Source organism: Triturus cristatus, chromosome 5_2 (assembly GCF_964204655.1).
Source record: "Triturus cristatus chromosome 5_2, aTriCri1.1, whole genome shotgun sequence".
Lineage (NCBI taxonomy): Eukaryota > Metazoa > Chordata > Amphibia > Caudata > Salamandridae > Triturus > Triturus cristatus.
Genome location: NC_140588.1, coordinates 294,664,970 through 294,685,615, shown reverse-complemented (window position 1 = coordinate 294,685,615; position 20,646 = coordinate 294,664,970). Strand labels below are relative to the sequence as shown.

The 20,646-nt window shown below is 44.9% G+C and overlaps 1 protein-coding gene across 2 annotated transcripts in view; it reads right to left on the bottom strand.

The window, feature by feature from the left end:
* MBOAT1 (membrane bound glycerophospholipid O-acyltransferase 1) overlaps nucleotides 1-20,646 on the bottom strand; it is a 414,235-nt gene that overhangs the window by 211,101 nt on the left and 182,488 nt on the right. For both annotated transcript variants that reach the window (XM_085607052.1, XM_085607053.1), the window contains one exon: nucleotides 13,201-13,278. In XM_085607052.1, the coding sequence (XP_085463178.1) occupies nucleotides 13,201-13,278 (78 nt within the window). The remainder of the gene's footprint in view (nucleotides 1-13,200; nucleotides 13,279-20,646) is intronic.

The following is a 20,646-nucleotide window of genomic DNA, read 5'->3' as shown; positions in this document are numbered from 1 at the left end:
AAGACTCCTGATGCTCCTGTGATGTGATTTCACTAAGCTGATCTTTGAGGTATGGGGTCCCCTATTCAAGCCTAAGAGACCTTCTATTAGCATAATAATAATATTAGCTTCTTAGTAAAGGGAAGGTGGTAGTATCCACTGTCATTATAACATGATCACCCCTTTTATATTCTATGGTATTGTAACGATGCTGATGGTTTTGATTTTAATCATTTGTCTGCTTGTATTAGCCAAAGTACTGCATCTTAGGACACGTGGTCTGTAAAAATAAACTCTTTTTATTTTCACCGTGTCTCTGTTGATTCTTGTTGTGGACTGATGTGAGAATAATATACGAACAGGTATTTCCGATTCCCACCATTTCTGTGAGTATACTGAGTCGCTTGTTCTGGGTTGTCTTTTCATTGGGATCGCCGAGCTAAACCTCGGATAACGAATGGGACACTTATGCTAGCCGGATACTGGGTTCTGGGTTCTGAGGTGAGTTTCTGGTACACCACAATTCACTGAGGTCCTGGGGTTCTACGCATAGTTCTGTATATAAGCAGAATCCCTGCAACATGGCGCACCTAACGTTTGGTCTATGAGTTGAAACGCCTTAGTAGTGCTTATTTTAGTCCACAACACCCTCATTCTTGTTTCCGGATAACAAGTCTGACGGATTTAAACCTACCTATTTCTATTGATATAGGTTTCTTCAAGCTTGATCATTAAAAAGGTTATTGAACCCTTGTGCTACTGAATACTTCAAGTGTAGCTTGTCCTTATGGCGGTAGATATTGCGGCGCATAGCCGTGCAGCTCTGAAACGTCATTTGACGCAGTATGGGGTGCCGGACACTGGTATGAACGTCATCTTTGTGGTGGGAGCCGATGCGGCTCATCCCTATGAGTTGTTCTACTCTTGGGTGACGATTCCGGCGGTGAGTGAGGATGATAATACCTTTCATTCTTACACTGCCACTGCCGTGCCAGCGAACTATACACCGTATAGGACACAAGAAATACCAATATCTGCTTGGCAGCATCATATTTGGTTTAATGGCGCCCTTCCCCATGTGGTTATACCGCCGAGAATGGGCCCTTTATCAATTGCAGGGGCCACTTGGCCGGATTTACGCCTCATCCCCGTTACCTCACGGTGACGGTGGCTGTGTTGCGTGTACTACACACTGCCCTTATTACGGTATATAGGGCGTTAGTGCAGTACGTGTCGCGCAATATGCAGGTGGGGGCACCTGCTGTTGCGGGGCAGCCTACTGACCACCACGCGGTGGTCATTAGTCCTGTTATGGTTAATTCTGTTATGGGCAAGCGCCCCCAAACTAGGGATGACTTCCCCTTTTGGCTTGCTGAAAAATTTGACCAAATAGAAGCGGTATACCCGAATACATCTCCTGTGGAGAAACACAGGATCCTCACCATTAGTTTGCCTAAAGACTTGGTCCCCCACATAGATGATTGTGTTACCTGGGGTAAGGTTTTTGCAGCGACGTACGCGCAGTGCTTTGGCACTCCATCTATGTTGCAGCTGCCCTCCGTTGTTAAACGTGTTCAAGAGAACCACGGTGCGGAGTCTGCGATAGAATTAGGGATGCGGCTCCTCGGAGAGTTTGACCTGGTGGCTACCATGATAATGGGTAACATTAAGGGTGATGCTTTGCAATTCCAGGTTCGTAATGAACTGAAGAAAGTTGCTGAGGAGGACAAGCCGCGGGAATTTGCGAAAATAATCTCAGGTGCATACAGAGATTTAGGTCGTAGCTCTTTAGGAGTTAAGCCTGTGATCAAAACTCCCGATTTTAAGCAGCAGGGTAAGGCAGAAGCCTCTGGTAAGGATGACCGGCCAAACTTTCCAAAACAAAATTGGCGGTCTAAACAACAGGGAAAGCAGCAGCAGAAACAGGGCTCTCGGCCTGCCTCTCAAGTAGTGAACGCACTTATGATCTGCGAGATCGTGCTACTATTAAGTCTCCTGATAGATTTCAGGTTTCTGAACAACGTTCTCCTCGTTCTTCATAGGAAACATCGGCTTCACAGTCCGGTGGCGGAGGCGGTGGCAAAGGTCGGGTGCACCACAAACACGTGACCAGCCCCGACAGACTGAGGGTAAAGGCAAGCAGGACGAATTTGCACGACAAAGACCCCCGTTTCAGAAGAAGAAAGTGGCGGCTCTGACGGCAAGGTATGCCTCAGATAGTGCGGACACAGCTTCGGAACCGGACATGGGCGCTGACGCTACTGGACAGCGCAGCGGAAATTACCATAGTCCGTCAAGCTCTGCGTCCATTTCTGGCGGCGACAGCAACTGATATTATGGTTACTGTTGAAACAGCTGACACCAGAGTGGCTCCCCCTGACAGACTTTATGAAATAGTCTTATTAATTGAGGGTGACATACAACGTACAATAAAAGGGATTTTTTGGGATAATCTGACTACCACCTATGATATCCTCCTAGCGGAGGCAGATTGGCCCCCAGCTTTCATTTTAGAAGCTCCTAGAGGGGAGGAGGTAATCCTCCCGTCCTTTGCGCACACGGTGCCTAAGGACCAGGCTGAAGTGTACGCTGAGGAGTGGGCGCTGGCGCTTGCGCCGGCGGTATATCGTACTAATGTGGAATGGGACCGGTTGTCCCCCTGCCATGAGATTCCATTGCGGTCTATGCCCCAGCCTCAACCCCAATATCCCATGCGTCGTGAAGCTAGGCCACACGTCGCGGCGATCCTTGAACAATTGGAATATCAGGGTGTTATTGAAACTTGTGTGTGTCCTATGAATAACCCTTTATTCACTGTAACGACGCCTGACGGCTCGTACCGTTTAGTTTTGGATTACCGGCACCTAAATTCCCATTGCCGGACCTGCGCGGTAGAAAATACACACAGCTCGGCTCTTGTCGACAGTCTCGTGCGTAAAAGATTTCAAACGACACTTGACATTTCCAATGGCTTTTTTAGCCACAACCTGTCCACACTGAGTAGCCAGTGGACGGCGTTTACTTCGGGCGGCAAACAAAAACAGTTTACGAGATTGGCCATGGGCTACAAAAATAGCCCTGGCGTCTTTTCCGCTCGCGTGGTCTCTCTCTTAGAGAGAATAGACCCCGATGCATACTCATATGTTGACGATATCTATCTCACGGATGATGAGCTGATGCCACATCTGTCTCGAGTCGACAATATTATTGTGAGTTTTGCAGACTATGGCTACAAATGTAATTTTGCGAAGTCTCACATCGCGGAATATACAGTGTTGTTTTTGGGCTACGAGCTCAACAATGAGGGTAAGGGATTAGCTCCTCACTTTCTGGAGAAGTGCGCATGCTTGCGCGCTCCTACGACGCTGAAAAAATTACAATCTCTTCTGGGCTTTCTGAATTTCGGATGTACGTATATTCCTGAATATGCCCAGCGTATCAAACCGCTTTATGCCTTGGTACAGCCTTCCTTTTCGAAGTCTAGCTGGCAGCTAGAACACTCAGCTATTCTACAGTCTTTACAGGCTGATCTTCTTGCTTCACAATACTTGTTGACGCGTGATAACCGCACTAACCTGGTAATAAGAATAGTACCAGGCGCCGTGGGTTTCACGTATTTAACGTTTAATGAGGGCGATACAGTCCCCATTGCGTATAAATCACACTTGTACACCTCTGCTGAATTACGTTTTTCCACGGTCGAGAAAGTTCTGACTGCTGTACAGATGGCGATCCTTAAAGAACGCGCACTGACGCATGGGAAACAGATTCTGGTTGTAACACCGTATCCTGCCCTAGAGGCAGTGACTAAAGCAAGTGTACCAAACTCTAAAGCTTTGCATCCACGGTGGATACAATGGGCCACAACTCTGACATCACCAGATGTCACTTATATCTTTGACGCCTCATTACAGACTCAGGAGTACTTGCAGTATGAATTCGTTCATCCGGCTCCTCTGTCTTTGCGCCCGCTCGAAGAATACCATTGTGTCATATACACTGACGGCTCGGCGCAGCCCGCGATTGGATCAAAGCACGCTTATTCTGCGGCTTGCGCAATTGTCGTAGGTACATTCGTAAATGGTGAATTCCAATCTGATGCAGTGCATACGCAGTCATTGGGTGATTGTACCGCGCAATTGGCGGAGCTTCGGGCTCTGGTGCTTGCACTGGAGTTTGCTGATCCCCATGTCTCGACTTTAATAGTTAGTGACTCTTTTTATTGTGTCCAGACATACAATGACAACTTACACTTCTGGTCTCAGAATGATTATCGAGACACCAAAGGTAGCACAATTAAGCATAAACTGCTTTGGGTTCGAGTGGCAGACTTTAAAGAACGTCTCCCACTCGTGAATGTCATTCACACTCTTGGTCACCAACGACTTGGTGTCCATGCTGTCGGTAACAGCTTGGCTGACGAGGCAGCAAAAACAGCAGTGGCTACATACTTAGTGGCAGCAGTTACAAGATCCAAAAGTAAGATTGATGATGACATCTTGGCAGCTATTGCTGCTACAGAGAAGGGAAGTGATTACCCGAAGGGTTTTCCTTCTCGTTATTTTTATCACTTAAGTCCTGATAACGTCCCGTTAGTGAGGATTAACGACGTTGCAGACCAGCATTGATTCTAGCTGCACACGAGGGGTTGGCGTCAGCCCACGCCGGTGTGTCCGCTACTATATCTCTGTTACAACAACGTTACTGGTGGTTTGGTTTATATAAACAAGCGTTCGCTTATGTTCTTGATTGTGACATTTGCCAACAGATTAAACCTTCTACTGTTGCGCGTCCACCACAAACACAGTTGTATATATCTAATAAGCCATTTGGTTGTGTTTATTTAGATCACTGCGGTCCTTTTTCTTCCGATACTGCGTACAAGTATATCTTGGTTGCAGTGGATTCGTGCACACGTTTTCTCTGGGTATGGCCACAAAGGAGTGCTGATTCACGGACTGTCATCAGGGATTTGCGTGTCTTTGTGGGAACTTTTGCGTGTGGTACCTTCCATTCTGATCAGGGCCCTGCGTTCGCCTCTAAGGCTTACAAGGAGGCTATGAGAAATTTGGGGGTCCTAGTCAAATTTTCGTCCCCCTACCGACCTGAGGGTAATAGTGTGGTGGAGCGAATGAACCGTGACTTAAAGCAATCATTGACAGCACGTGTTTTAGGCACAGGCCGGAACTGCTAGCCCATTTGTATAACGTCCAACGTGCACTTAATAATCTCCCTAGAAGGTCTCTGGGTGGGCGGACCCCATACATGATGCTCTTCGGAATCAGAATGTTTGTTCCAGACCTTGATGGTCTAGACATGGCGGCGTCGACCGCACCCTTTGACGTAGATGATCACTGTGCTGTTTTGCAGACTCTACAAGAAGCCAGAGACTCTCTTTCGAAAGAACACTTGCCCTCCACGTCTGAAGCTGAGGTTCAGATTCCGGTAGTCGGCTGGCTACCCCGAGTTGGAGACCTGGTCCGTGAGAAGGTGGAGAACAAGAAGGAGTTCGGCCCCTCTTATCGTGCACCAGTTCCAGTGCTTGGAGTGCAGGGTACAAGAACAGTCATTTTACCTCCACTTCCTGGTCGAAAAGAAAACAGGCACATCTCTATTGACAATGTCAAACTTCAGCGAGTGGCCGATACTTCTTAGTCTGACTCCAGCAGTTTCATGCCAGACGATGCAAAGAAATTCAATGTTGGTTCCTGCTTCTACCACCTTGTCTGATGTTGCCATCGAGATGCAGTCAGTTACTGATCCCCTGTTAATACCACCGGCTGGTGGTCTGCCCGACGAGACTGAGTATGCTTATCCTACAAATGGTCACTCGCCTGTTTTACAATCTACGGCGCTGGACCAGTCCCGTTTCTCCTTTGACACTAACTCATTGCCCTCCACTCCCCCTTCGAACATTGCTGTTTTTGCTAGTTGGTTTAAAAGACATTTTTTGGTTGCCCCTTGGACATACATCTGGCTAATGCTTTTCAGTATTTTTTTGTTTATGTCCATTGGATTTGTAATAGTGTTTTTCCGTCTGGTGGATGGTCACTATCTCAAAGAGAGATCAACAATTAGATTTATCAATGGAACTTTGGCCCCCCACTCCTCATCCCACATCATGAAAAGAGACCAGACTTTTGTGAATATTACTGCCTGGCCAGTTTTGGATGGAATCGCGTGGGATGCTGTTAAATTCCAAATTCATGGACCCACAGAGGTCATCAATGTACCTAATGTATTTCGTGTTTCTATGGGTGATGTGGTTAAGCAGAACATACGTTCTGATGATTGGGATGTTCACGCCATTGAAGCACTGTTTTCGGATTTGAAATATTATGCCGCTTTTGATGCTGAAGATTTGTATGAAAATGCGGCTAATTATGCGGAACAGTATTGTTTTCAGCATTATGGCAATCACTTCCTGCATAAAGCGAATACATTTAGAAATTTTGTAAATTTTACCCAATGGGAACACTGTCCCACCCCCTCTTTTGGCAGTTCACCTACATTAGTTGATAAGTATACTTATTTTACTGATTTCAGTGTCTCCGACCCGGCATCCTTTTATTTTAAAGTTATGCCTGAGTCTGCCTCAAAGGTTAGACTGACACACACTAAATTGCTTTATTCTAAGTCCTTTATGGATGAGTTGTCAATCAAAGGTTATGACCTATGGAAGGCTACTATTGATCTTAAGTCGGTTTGGGGTTCCAAACCGTGGCAGGTTCAGGGAACTGAAGCTTTACACCGTGCCTGTCTCGTACCAAATCATATGTTGTTTTTAAATTCAACCATCTTCCAAACCACCTGTTTCGGATTGGCCACTTCTAAAAAACTAAATTCGCCTTCTGTGCCGGATCTGGGCGCTTACCCCAATTGGGATAACCACACAGATCTGTCCCTTCCTGCTTTGCAGTCATTAGTTTCTAATACATCTTTCAATATTTCGAAATTTAGTAGTGAAGGATGGTTAATTTGGCAAAGCAGTTCTGATACCTGTCAACGTCGTTTTCTAGGGCTGAAACCAGGGTATACTCAGGAACGCGTAGACCCTCGGTTTGAGTCGTCACATACAGTAACTACATACTCTGTAGGGAAATTATGTCAGTCCTGGCTGCGACATTCCACCTTGGCATCTGTCAAAGTTCATTTATCAAAATTACATGACAAAATAGATTTGAATGATTTTGTTAAAGGTCCTGTGGGTGGCAGATCCAAAAGGTGGGTGTATGCTATTTACAACGAAGTATGGAAATTGTCGCAAATTGAAGCAGCTTCACGATTGAGAGCTATTGATCAGGCTAATATGGAAAAAGTATTAGCAGTTATTGATAACAGCATTAGCACTCTTTCTTCTCGAATTTATACATTAGATAATATTGTTTCTTCAATTGTTGATATTGTGCATGATGATGTGTCAGTATTGTATCATGGTCAAAACCAGTTGCGTTCTGTTATGCAGTTTGCATGGACATTACAAACGTTGAAGGCAGGGAAGGTCCCTTGGGACTATCTGAATACGACATCATTATTTCTTCCCTTTAACCTTACTGACAAACAGCAGTTCATGTCCATGAAAGATGCTTCATATTCCTTGTTACATATTGAAAAGTTGGAACCGTTACCTTTCTCTGTGGCGGAATTGGATTCTGCAGTATGGTTATTACATGGGTTGATAACTCTCCCGTTCGCCCTTTTTAAGTTTACCTCTTGTATGAAACACTATGCTCTGGGTAGATATGAACAGCTGGGTACCGCTTTCATACATGAGGTCTGGTCCCTCCCTTTCACGTATAGATGTACAAGAGACGGTACTGAGGTTTATCTGAAGGGTGAGGAATGTACAACGACACCTGATCATTCTGTAGTATGTAGGCACATTCAGTTGCACGGTGCTTGTAATGTACACGCCCCGAATTTGGCCTGCGTGCTCAAAGGTATCCCGGTACCAGTGATTACACCATCTTTCACGCTGCTTGCAAACGGTAGTTATTTGATTTTAAATAATGAGGCTTGCTGCGGGATGTTAGTGGGAATCCCATATATAGTAACTGTATCACAGAGAGTTGTCTGCTGCAATAATGTTCTGTTTCCTCCCCCGCATGGGCGGCTGGATGTTTCCATCTGGCCTTCGATTCCAACCTTGAAAGCAGAGTTCAACAAGATGAGCAGAATAAGAGCTCTTTTGTCCCAAAAGGAGGTGCCATTGACTTCCTCCCGTGAAACATTTGTCCTTCACGTAGCAAATACGCGCACTGAGGTACAGGCGCTTTTGAATACTGACCTCCCACAGCATTTTGGTGCTTTGATCCAAACAATTTTCAATGCCTCGTCCACAACCGGCCTGGCTCATTTTTTTAAACTTGTGGGCTCGGGCCTCGTGACCTCTTTCCAAACTATTTTTGGTGTGATTCCGGCATTTTTTCATTCGCTATTCTCGAGCGTCTTTGGAGGTGTCCCGTTGATTCTGGCGCTAGTGGCAGGTGTGCTACTTTTACTTTTCATACTACGGAATGGCTGCTCTTTCTGTGCCACATGACAGCCTGTCCCGTCTGCAGCTTCTTCGTGACAGGATGCTTGAATACTATGGCGTCCTGCCATTGGCGACTTTGAGCCTGGCATATGGATTATCCTTCCGGTATTCCTACTTCACCTGCGTGCAACCTGTCTTTCACTGCCTAGATTGTCCCTTTGAATGGCCTCTGGATTTGTGCTTAACCAACATGGTGTCTCCGGACCCGGATTATGATCGACTGATGAGGCCCTTAGTGTCTCACGAGTTCGCCTGTTCTGGTGTTCGGATTATGGCCTGCGGTGCGGCGCATGGTATCCTGGGTAATTGGGACATCGCAAGGGCAGCATATGACTTCTTGGATATGAGTTATTTGGAAGTACACGCTGGTTGCCCTCTGATGGTGCTAGAGGCTCCGCTAATGGAAGAACATGTATGTTCCTTTTCTTTGATTAACTGGATGGCTGAAACCTTCAGTGGCCGTGCCAACGATTTTCTGCTGGAAGCAGTGGCCACGTATGCTGCATATACGTTCATGGATTGAGTGAACTGTCGTCCACTGTGTTTTCCTCACGTGTCTTGACCAGTCCCTGTGCGTCTGCACTTCTGCCCGGTGAGGCGTTTTTTCATTTTTTTCACCCCCCACTGCACGTTTGCGGTTTTTTGTTTTTTCTTTCCACTTTTGGTTTTTTCATTCTTGGACTTTGCCTAAACTGAAACTTGTTTTTTGAATTGGATACGCCTTGTTCTGCTCTGTCGCACTTGAACTCTGCGTTCTCTCTTTTCTTGCATACTAAGTAGTGCTTCGATCAAGGGGGCATGTAGTAAGGACTCCCTTAATACGTACATACATTGTTAAGTTAGCATAACCACGTTAGATGTTAGAAAGCCATCTTGCTGCTTTTGCGCACGACACTGCGTTCACATGTTATTGCTTAAACAAACTGCTGACTCGAGCTTTGCCTCACACAAGAGCAATCTGTTGTTACCATCCAGAGCTCTGCGCAGCGACCTTGGTCTGTACATGATGTGACAAACAGTCTGGGTTGTTAGACAATGCATGTTTTCCACTCTAGGTTGATCGACCCACTATTTAGCCATAACACACAGGCAGCTGCAAAATACCTGAAAGTTGGTGCTTTTAATATGGCAGCCCTCATGTTTAGTATTCAGACCAAAGACGAGCCTTCCTGCGAGAAGACTCCTGATGCTCCTGTGATGTGATTTCACTAAGCTGGTCTTTGAGGTATGGGGTCCCCTATTCAAGCCTAAGAGACCTTCTATTAGCATAATAATAATATTAGCTTCTTAGTAAAGGGAAGGTGGTAGTATCCACTGTCATTATAACATGATCACCCCTTTTATATTCTATGGTATTGTAACGATGCTGATGGTTTTGATTTTAATCATTTGTCTGCTTGTATTAGCCAAAGTACTGCATCTTAGGACACGTGGTCTGTAAAAATAAACTCTTTTTATTTTCACCGTGTCTCTGTTGATTCTTGTTGTGGACTGATGTGAGAATAATATACGAACAGGTATTTCCGATTCACACCATTTCTGAGAGTATACTGAGTCGCTTGTTCTGGGTTGTCTTTTCATTGGGATCGCCGAGCTAAACCTCGGATAACGAATGGGACACTTATGCTAGCCGGATACTGAGGTCCTGGGGTTCTACGCATAGTTCTGTATATAAGCAGAATCCCTGCAACAGGAGAGTGTGCATGACTGGTTTGGTCGGCCCTGTGGCCGACCAAACAGTCAGCGCCCACAACAGTGGGCAAGCCACTCCTCCCCTGCCTGGAGCAGGGGCACCCACCCGCCCGCCCCCAACCAAACCCTTCAGCTTTCTCGCATGGCGAGAAACAGAAACATAAAATGGTATTCATAGTACCATTTTATGTTTCTGCTTCTCCCACTGAGAGAAAGCAGTGGGGCGACTCTCTTCCGCCCACATGGAGGAGCTACCCCTGCCTGCCTTCTGAAAATAAGCCCCACTCCCCAAAATGAGTGTCAGTACCCACCACTTGCAAGTACCACTGTGCGAGTGTGTAATGTGCGATTTAGCAAGTGTTCTATGGCTGTGCGTATGTTCTGTCACAGATAGCTACGTAAGGTCCCACAGGGAAGGAACGTTTTCTGTTTCTGAGAACCTGTGTTCACTGGGTGGGTCAACACACGCACTTCATGCTGTGTGTGTGTTTCTTGGGCCTGTAGAAGGCACATAGTGGGATATATGCAGAAGACAAGACAGCGCCATGTGGACTGCATTGGCAGTTGAGGTTTGAATTTTACTTCTTCCTCCCATTCTGGAAGCTTATGGGCTGCACTTTGGCACATAATTCATATACATGCTTATTCAGCAGGCAAGACAAGTTGACTGTAAAAATGTATATTAGAACATTTCACTAAATATTGCATCTAATCACATTCTTAAATATATGAAATGTATTCACTTATTGTAGAACATAGATGCAAAAGTAAATGTTAAATTTACCTCTTGTTTGATGTCATAGATTTTCAGGTCTCACATATATTTGTATGCCATGGCATTGAAAATAAATGAGGATCAATAAAGCATTTTACTCTAACCACATGCACTAACACATGGGCATGCACACATATATTACTACACTGTCAAGGTCTAATTCCATGTTATCACCACAGTAAAGGCTAGATTGATTATTTGCAGCTAATATTTAATTTTCTGTTCTGGCTCTAGCTGAATAGCTATATTTATAATTTTATACGTAAAGAACCCTCACATACTGGGCCACTGAGAGTAGTATGCAATTTATTATCATTGTTGAGGGAGGGATCCACAGCAGAATTCACCTTTTGTGATGAATGAACTATTTCCGCATACATCTGCATCAATATTATTTAGGCCATGCAAAAATAAATGTACAATAATAAAACATTTTGTTTAGAATAAGAGTGCTAATAAACATTAATTCACTCATTTAGTACTACAGTGCAGTGGCCAACCCCTTGTTATTACCTTAGTACAGCCGAACTAATACAAACAACACTGACAATGACTCATAGATTGCACATTACAACAGCCCGACCCCACGATCTGCCTCCTGGGCTTTGTTAAGTTCTGCCCTGACGCAACCCGTTGTTTGACGGCCATGCTGCTTGTTCTTGCTAGACGTAGGGTCTCCATGTGCTGGGGCCGCAAGCCCGCGCCTAGGGTGCCGCTCTGGTTGGAGGACGCCTCTCGCTGCCACACTCTCCTTTCTGAGATCTGGGATCTCTTGCCGGCTAAAACCCGTCCTCTAGATATATGGGGGCCACTAGTCACCTATCTCGCAAGCCGCACCCCTCAGCAAGCAGCGACCTCTCCCGCGCTCCCTGCCGGCTCCTCGCCCGTGGCAGCCGCCGGTGCTGCTCCATAAGTTGGTCCCCTCTGGTCCACGGCCTCCCACCCTTGTTTTTCCCTCCCTTACGCATGACATTTTCCCTATGGGTGCCTGCTCTTGCCCTTTTTCATTGAGATGTTGATAACCCTTCAGGACAGAGTTTCTATTATCATTTGAACATGTAATTATCTTTGCTGCATTGTAATGTTTCAACGCGCCTTGTCTTCTGCAATTATGGTGATTGTGTAATTGCATTGTGCATATTCTTTAAAATAAAGGTTTTTTGAAAATCAAAAACAAAAAATAGATTGCACATTACAATGGCTCGACAGAGGAACACGACTTTGTTAATACTCAAGGGACCCATTCATTGTGATTGTATCTCACTGCACAGGTTTAACTCCTCGTCTCCTGGCTCTGGTTTGTTTATTCCTACGAAACATATAAAAACAGCGATTTATTACCATCATAGAGGGAGGTTACAGGAATTTCTCCAGGCTTCACCTCTTGTGTGTCACAGCCCCTAGCTTCAGCCTGCACTTCTATGTGGCAATAATTAAATTATTACACTCTGCACATCTGCTCATATGCTATGTATGTCCCCGGAGACAAACACACAGACAACAACCTTTTTAAAGATCTGAATTTATGTTGTGGAGTTACCTATCATTTTATGGATGTTAAAGTACATACATATGTAGGCATCAGACCTGAATTATGTTTTCAGCAAAAAGATTGTGGATCAAGAAGGGTGCAGTGTACTGTACTGTTGGCAAGTACAATCAATGTCTGCAGATCCCTTCTGCTGCCAGTGGTGATGCGAGAAGTGATATCATCAATGGCGTCAACGATTATGTCATTTATATTTTTACGAGCAAAATTATCGACAGGTAAGTATGAATAGATTTTCTATATTCAAATATGCAGATGTGGAGTTAAGAACAGTAAATCTATACTTTCCTATATGCACTTACATAACTTTAAGGAGTCACAATATTTCCTACTCGTTATTCCACACTACAACCTACTTTCGTGAAACACCGTAAATCGAATATCTACAAAAAACCGTGTCAAAGCTCTGTTTACTGTGAAAGAGGAAGAATTAAAGAAACCCGCTGCCTCTGAAAAACATTAACCACCTTTCCGGCTTAGCACGACAACAAAAAAATGCACTCGGGTGTGTTACATCAACTGCTTTCAGGGTTCATTGGCAACAGAAACATCAGCAGTGGAAGAAGGGGATGCCAACTTAATGAAGGTTCTGCTGCTTTGTTTGTGGCCCTCCATCTGTCGCTATGCAGAGAACCAACAGGTAAGACTAAGAAAAAGCACTGTTTATACCTGTGCAAATTCCGGATGCTTGCAGTCATCATGATGCAGTAGGACAGCAACACCAGTGTGAAAATATGCAAAGAATACCTGAAACAGACATGGAAGCAAACAATTGATAAATATGTGTGTTGTAATTGGTTTATTTCTACACAATATTTTCCAACTATATATTGTTTGTAGGCACAATTCACAAATATTACGGTGCACCAAAGTGTCACTTTGGCACACAAAAAAATGTCTTCTGGTGGAAATTGAAGGTTTGATTCATAGAATCACAGGGACCGATTCACAAAGACTTTACTTTGGCTTACTCTTGTAGCATCCCTGACATCTGCTGAATTCTATAAGTAAGCTTTACTACAGACAGGCAGGAGTAAATCATACCTGCTCACAGCAAAATCTTTCTGGAGCGGGGTGACTGTGGCTATTTACACCCACATATTTCAATTATAACCATGGAAGTAGAACGAGTAGGGCAGTTTTCCACAGGTGTAGGTTTAGAGTTAAAGGTAGTAAACATTGAAGTGACCAGATGGGATGCCACTATAAAAGTAGTGAATGCACACAAAGAGTCTATGGTTATTATCTCAAGAAGACTGTCATAGATGCCTAGATGACGGGCTACCCCCAGAGAGAGGGGTCAGAGTGAAGGAGCTTATGAATTAAACAAGCCAGTGTATGGATCAACGTGGCCTCGGTGGGAACCATCTAAGGGTGATAAATATAGGAGTATTGTGGTCGAAGCGGTCAATCCAGAGATCAGCCTAGCTGCAACATGAAGGGAGACAAGGTGAATTTTGAGACTGCCAGTGAGAATGGAATTCCGTAATCAAGTCTAGAGTGAACTGCAGATTGACCAACAACCTTGGGATCTTGTTATGGTAAAAATGGTTTAATCCCATGCATAAGTTAAAACTGGTAATTGCCATTTTTTTTAACCATGTCATCAATAGGTTTGTGATGGTTGAGGTGGCTATCTTGAATAAAGCCTGGGGATTTGGAAATATCAATGAAAGTCAAATTACAATCTACAATGTTAGAGGAATCCAGTCAGCTGTGAACCAAAGTCAGAAACAAACGTAATGAGATGGGTGGTCCGCCTTCAGGGTTAATAGGCCCAGTCCTCAGTTTTAACATAAACTCTGCTCTCCATCCACATAGAATTATCTTTGTTGCTTGAGCTACAGATTTCTGTACTGATTTGCACAAAACAGTGTTTAAGACAACTGTCTTACAATACAATGTCACCTTTCTTCCAGTTGAATTCTCTCACATCCTTATAAAAACCTTTACCTCTAGTACACAGTGTAGGCATATGGTCATACCTTCCTATTTCCTCTGCACATTTCTACCAAAAATTTGATTCAAGTGACATTGCCATCTTTAGTGCAGTCCAAGATATTGTGGACCATAGTTTCTGTTGAGAAAGTTTCCCAGATACATTCACATGTACACTAGTGATTGTGCTGACAAATCTCTATGACACTGATTTTGTGAAATATTCTTGTTTAATTTCCCCCCCCCCCCCTTAGTCATTTAAACAATTTGAAAAACAATCAGGCATAGTACCTTGCCTTAAGGACCCATTTAGATTATATTGTGTAGAATGTTGCCAAGCAGCTCTATACACCTCAGGCATCACAATCCCATTCTGTCCCTATTCAAATCTACTCATTCATGTAAAAGGAATTCTTTCAATAAGGGTGTCTCTTGAAATGAGAGGGAGGGTTTCATTGAAGAGTCTAGAGCTGCCCAGGTAGGAAGTAAGTTATTTAGTCCATACCAGGCCCTTTGGCTACAACAACAGCAGGTAGATCCTGTCAGAGCTCCATCCCCACTCCAACTGTCCCTATCTCCTGGCTTTCATTCCTCACCACACCAATATTCTGGTACATCATTCACTCTCAGCATTCCAGACACCAGCTCCGACAAACAGGAATTGGGAACACACCATATACACTCATGTAATTCAATTTTTTGACATTTCCAATCCCTAGATTTGTATGTAGACCTTCAAATGACAAAAAAGCAACCATCTGTCAAGAGATCATTGATTCCAACAATTCCATTACTCATCCGGTAGTGGCAAAAAATCTGTTTTATGGCATCTTTGATCTCAGTAGCTACTTATATAGGTGAAATCCCCATGCTATCAAAATTCCTCCATTCCTGTCATTCCTCCATCATTGAGCTCCGCAAAATTAAGACCCAAAATGCTGACCCCGTATGAAACTCTGCAAGCAAAAAGACTTGCATCAAAATATCTTCTGAATTCCATTCTCAGCTACCAAATGTCGGAACATCTTTAAAACACTTCTCAAAGAACCTACAAGCATGTTGTCAAATGAAGCATTGAAAGGCCTGCCCAATGTTAGATAATTCAAATCTCGCCCCCGCTCTTCCAGGAGTCCTCAGCCTTATCATATATATATCTGAGCCTAGTTTTAAAAAGCAGAGAACTATGTAGAGGGAGACTTAAGTCACAAATTATTGGACATGCATAACATTCATGGACTCATAAATCATTTTTATCAAATTAAAATTTGCCCACAGTTTAAATAAAGGTGCTGTTCAGTTATCCATATCTTTTATAAATTGTTTCCAACCATTACGTTGCTCCTTTTGCTAGAGATTTGTATACCAAGATATATCACATTATCATAAGCCCACTGAAAAGCCCACTTCTACTCCTATTCCCTATTCAGTTAAATGATGAGAAATGCTTGCTATAACCAGAGATCAATCCAAACTAACTAGCAAAGTCTAAAATTTGTGGGTTTAAATAGATCAAGATCAGACACAAGTGAAAGATTGTGTCTGTTCATAATGTCTAAGTACAATAAAGTGTTGATATGCTCTCCTCTATAAATTAATCCACAGAATTCTTCTCCCACTCCTAAGCACAATGGCCAGTGGTTCCCATGCAACGTTAAAAACGTATAGAGGACCAAGGATAACACTGTTTGGTAACACTTTGAATCCCAAAAATCTCCCATCAATCAGTATTTGGGCTTTAGAATTTGGACATAGAGAGATCACCCTTTCACGAAACTTGCCATCAAATCGCTTGCTAAATGTGATCCTGGGGTAGAATTTACCCCTGACTTGCTTCCAACATTGTGCCCTATTTTCTTACTGCAACTGCACTCCAGCACTGAAAATGGATGTGAGGATACATTTTTCAATAGGAAACAGCACTAAATGCAGCAGAACACAAATAGTGAAAGCGATCTGCTGCTCACGTTCAGTAAATGTCTACTTGCTGTAGGATTTTTCACTCCAAATTACCCTTAATTAGAGAAGGAAGAGTAATTGCGTAAGTATCAGTAATTCAGCCTCAAAGAGCAACGCGGAATTACTGAAACTACTCAGATTACTCCGGCATAATTAAAATTCTGCCCATGCCTAGTCAGAATGCTGAAGCCTACTTAGGAATCAATATGCCTGCAGTTACCTATAGATCCTGTGGGGGCAGCAAACTGTACTGCTGTATGACGCAGTAGCTAAAGTAGTAGAGAATTCTGGTGACCAGCAGCATTCCTTTTATCATTTGCTTGGGCTGTTCACATTGTGAATTAATTTTGTTTAATATTTTTGTGCCATGCCTATGGGATTTTGGGTCAGTTGCACAAAGCAGTTTTTCAGTCACAAATGCTCTAATTTGGAGTTTGTTAAAGAAAAACTACCATTAGCAATGTTCAAACCCATTTTAGGAGTCAGTAGCTTTTTACAGACTCCAAAAATGAGTGAAGAATTGGATAAGGAATCCCTATTTGGAAGGGGCGTGTTGTAGGCATCCCTTCCAAATAGTGATTCCTAACCGTAAGTATCAATGGTGTAGGACTAAAAAATCACTCGAAGACCATTGAAAAATTACCGACCCCCAGTTAGGGTGGTAACCTGATTGCAAAAGGGAAGGGCTCACTTGGGGACCCCTTCCCCTTTGTTGAATGTTAAAAAATGTTTGTTTGGGAGTAGGCGGTTGTACACAGGACCACTGCCAGCTCTCAAACAAAGTAAAAAAGAAGCAAACTTTTCATTTTAAATGCAGCCTGGTATCCTTTAAACACTTTCAGTGCTCATGACGGAATGGTTCCGTCATGAGCACAAGTTATAGTTTGCTCATGAGGGAACCATTCCGTCATGAGCTCATGCTCAGGAAATCCCTCTGCTGCAGACAGCAGAGGGATTTCCCTTTTTCTTTTTAGCCTGGGGAGGTGGGGAAGAGCTTTCCCCAACCTCCCCAGGCCGATTTTTGCATTTCATTGAAATGACGATCGCACACATGGGCGCTATCGTCATTACAATGAATTCGAAACTGAAACTTAGTTTCAGTTTCTCAGTTTCGGTGCTTATGGGGCTATCTCAGCCCCCCGAGCACCGAAAAAGATGGGAGAGGTATCGTTGGAAAGGGGAGACTCTCCCATTTCCAATGGTACCCTTCCCTAGTGGATCCCTGTTACCCCAGGAGGGTAATCCCCAAGCAGGGATCCACCCACTAGCACCAGGGAGGGGGGAGCGGCCCCTTGGGCAAGGGGCTTTGCTCCCCCTATTTTCTTTTGGGCACAACAGTCTTTCGGCCCCCCTGGGGGGCAGATGGGGGCAGTAGCCCCCAATATATCCCCCCAAGGGGCAGAAAGCCCTCTAGACACCAGGGATTTTTGTTATTGGCGTTGGTTTGGGGGCTACCCAAAAAGGGCTTGTCAATGCCCCCACTCCACCTCTCACATAAATGTCAGTCTTTTTGCCCCCCCCCTGTGGGGCAGATGGGGGCTGTAGCCCCCAATATGCTCCCCAGGGGGGCAGAAAGCCCACTAAAAACCAGGGATTTGTTTCTATTGACGTAGGGGTGGGGGCAGCCCAAAAAGGGTATGGCAATGCCCTCCCCCACAGAAATATCAGTCTTTCTGCCCTCCCTGGGGGCAGACGGGGGCAGTAGCCCCCAATCTGCCCCCTGGGGGGGCAGAAATCCCACTAGAAACCAGGGATTTTTTTTATTGATGGGGGCTGCCTAAAAAGTGCATGACAATGCCCCCAACGCCCCTCCAGAGAAATGTCTGTCTTTCTGCCCCCAATCTACCCCCCCGGGGGCAGAAAGCCCACTAGAAACCAGGGATTTTTTTTTTATAATGTAGGGGTGGGGGCTGCCCAGAATGGGCATGATAATGCCCCCACCCTAAAAACAATTACCACAGTCTTTCTGCCCCTCTCCGGAGGCATATTGTGGCAATAGCCCCTTATCTGCCCCGGGGGGGGGGGCAGAAAGCCCACTAGGCCTCTGGATTTTTCTTTTTTTTTAATTCAGGGGTGAGGTCAGCCCAGAATGGGAATGCCAATGCTCACATCTCCCCCCAAAAATGCCACAGTCTTTCTGCCCCCCGGGGGGCAGATGGGGGCAGTGGCCCCTGACCTGCCCCCAGGGGACAGGAAGCCCAATAGGCGTCAGCGATTACGCTGGCTTTTTTTATGCGTGGGTGTGTGGGCTGCCCAGAATGGGCATACCACCACCACCAAAAAAATAGCCACAGTCATTCTGCCCCCCTTGGGGGCATATCGGGGCAACCCTCCCTCCCCCCCCCCCCCGATTTCCCCCCAGGGCGGCAGAAAGCCCACCGGGCACAGACTTGTTTTTAGCAATGTGCCTACCTGTGGATTTTGGGCCCTAGCGCAGCCGGCACATAGGGAAACCTAGCAAACCTGTACATTTTTTAAAACTAGACACCGAGGGAAATCCAGGATGGGGTGACTTGGCTGGCTCTCACCAGTTTCTGTTACCCAGAATCCCTTGCAAACCTCAAAATTTGTCCAAAAAAAAGAAAAACACATTTTCCTCACATTTCTGTGGTTTAAAGTTCTGGAATCTGCGTGGATACACAAAATTTCACCCACCCCGCATTCCCCAAAGACTCCCGAGAAAAATGGTACCTCACTTGTGTGGGTAGGCCAAGTGCCCGCGACAGGAAACGGCCCAAAACGCAACGTGGACATAACACATTTTCACAGTGAAAACAGACCCTTTTTTTGCAAAGTGCCTAGCTGTAGCTTTTGAACCCTAGCTCTGCCGGCACATACGGAAACCTAGCAAAACTATATATTTTTGAAAACTAGACACCCAGGGGAATCTAGGATGGGGTGACTTGTCTGGCTCTCACCAGGTTCTGTTACCCAGAATCCCTTGCAAACCTCAAAATTTGTCAAAAAAAGAGATTTTTCTCACATTTCTGTGGTGGAAGGTTCTGGAATCTACGTGGATCCACAAATTTCCACCAAACCCGCATTCCCCAAAGTCTTCCGAGAAAAATGGTACCTCACTTGTGTGAGTGGGTCAAGTACCCGCGACAGGCAAGGGCCCAAAACATATTGAGGAGACATCAAAATGACCTATCACAAAACAACCTACTTTTGCAAGGGGGTCACCTGGATTTTTGGCCCCGGGCTCGGTGGACATCTTGACAAACTACCAAACCCACACATTGCTGAAAACAAGACACCTGGGGGAGTCCAGCGAGGTATGGCTTGCATGTATCCTCCAACGTTTACCCACCCAGAATGCCTTGCAAACCTCAAATTTAGCTGAAAAAATCACTTTTTCCTCAAATGTCTGTGTGGGAAAGGTCTGGAATAAACGTGGAGCCCCAAATTTCCTACCACCCAGTGTTCCCTCCGGTTTCTCAATAAAAATGATACCTCAATCGCGTGGGTGGATCAAGTACCCGCGACAGGCAAGGGCCCAAAATGTATTGAGGAGACATCAAAATGACCTATCACAAAACAACCTGGTTTTGCAAGCGGGGTGACCTGGGTTTTTGGCCCTGGGCTCGGCGGCCATCTTGACAAACTACCAAACCCACACATTTCTGAAAACTAGACAACTGGGAGAGTCCAGCGAGGTATGGCTTGCGTGGATCTTCCAAAGTTTTCCCACCCAGAATGCCTTGCAAACCTCAAATTTAGCTGAAAAATCACTTTTTTCCCAATTTCTGTGTGGGAAAGTTCTGGAATCCATGTGGATCCACAAATTTCCTACCACCCAGCGTTCCCCCAGGTCTCCCGATAAAAATGATATATCTCACTCGCATGGCTGGGTCAAGTACCCGCGACAGGCAAGGGCCCAAAACCCATTGAGGAGACATCAAAATGGCCTATCACAAAACAACCTGGTTTTGCAAGAGAGGTCACCTGGGTTTTTGGCCCGGGCTCGGTGGCCATCTTGGAAAACTACCAAACCCACACATTTCTGAAAACTAGACAACCGGGGGAGTCCAGCGAGGTATGGCTTGCGTGGATCTTCCAACGTTTTCCTACCCAGAATACCCTGCAAACCTCAAATTTAGCTGAAAAAAATCACTTTTTTCTCAAATTTCTGTGTGGAAAAGTTCTGGAATTCCCGGGGATCCACAAATTTCCTACCACCCAGAGTTCCCCCGGGTCTCCCGATAAAAATGATACCTCACT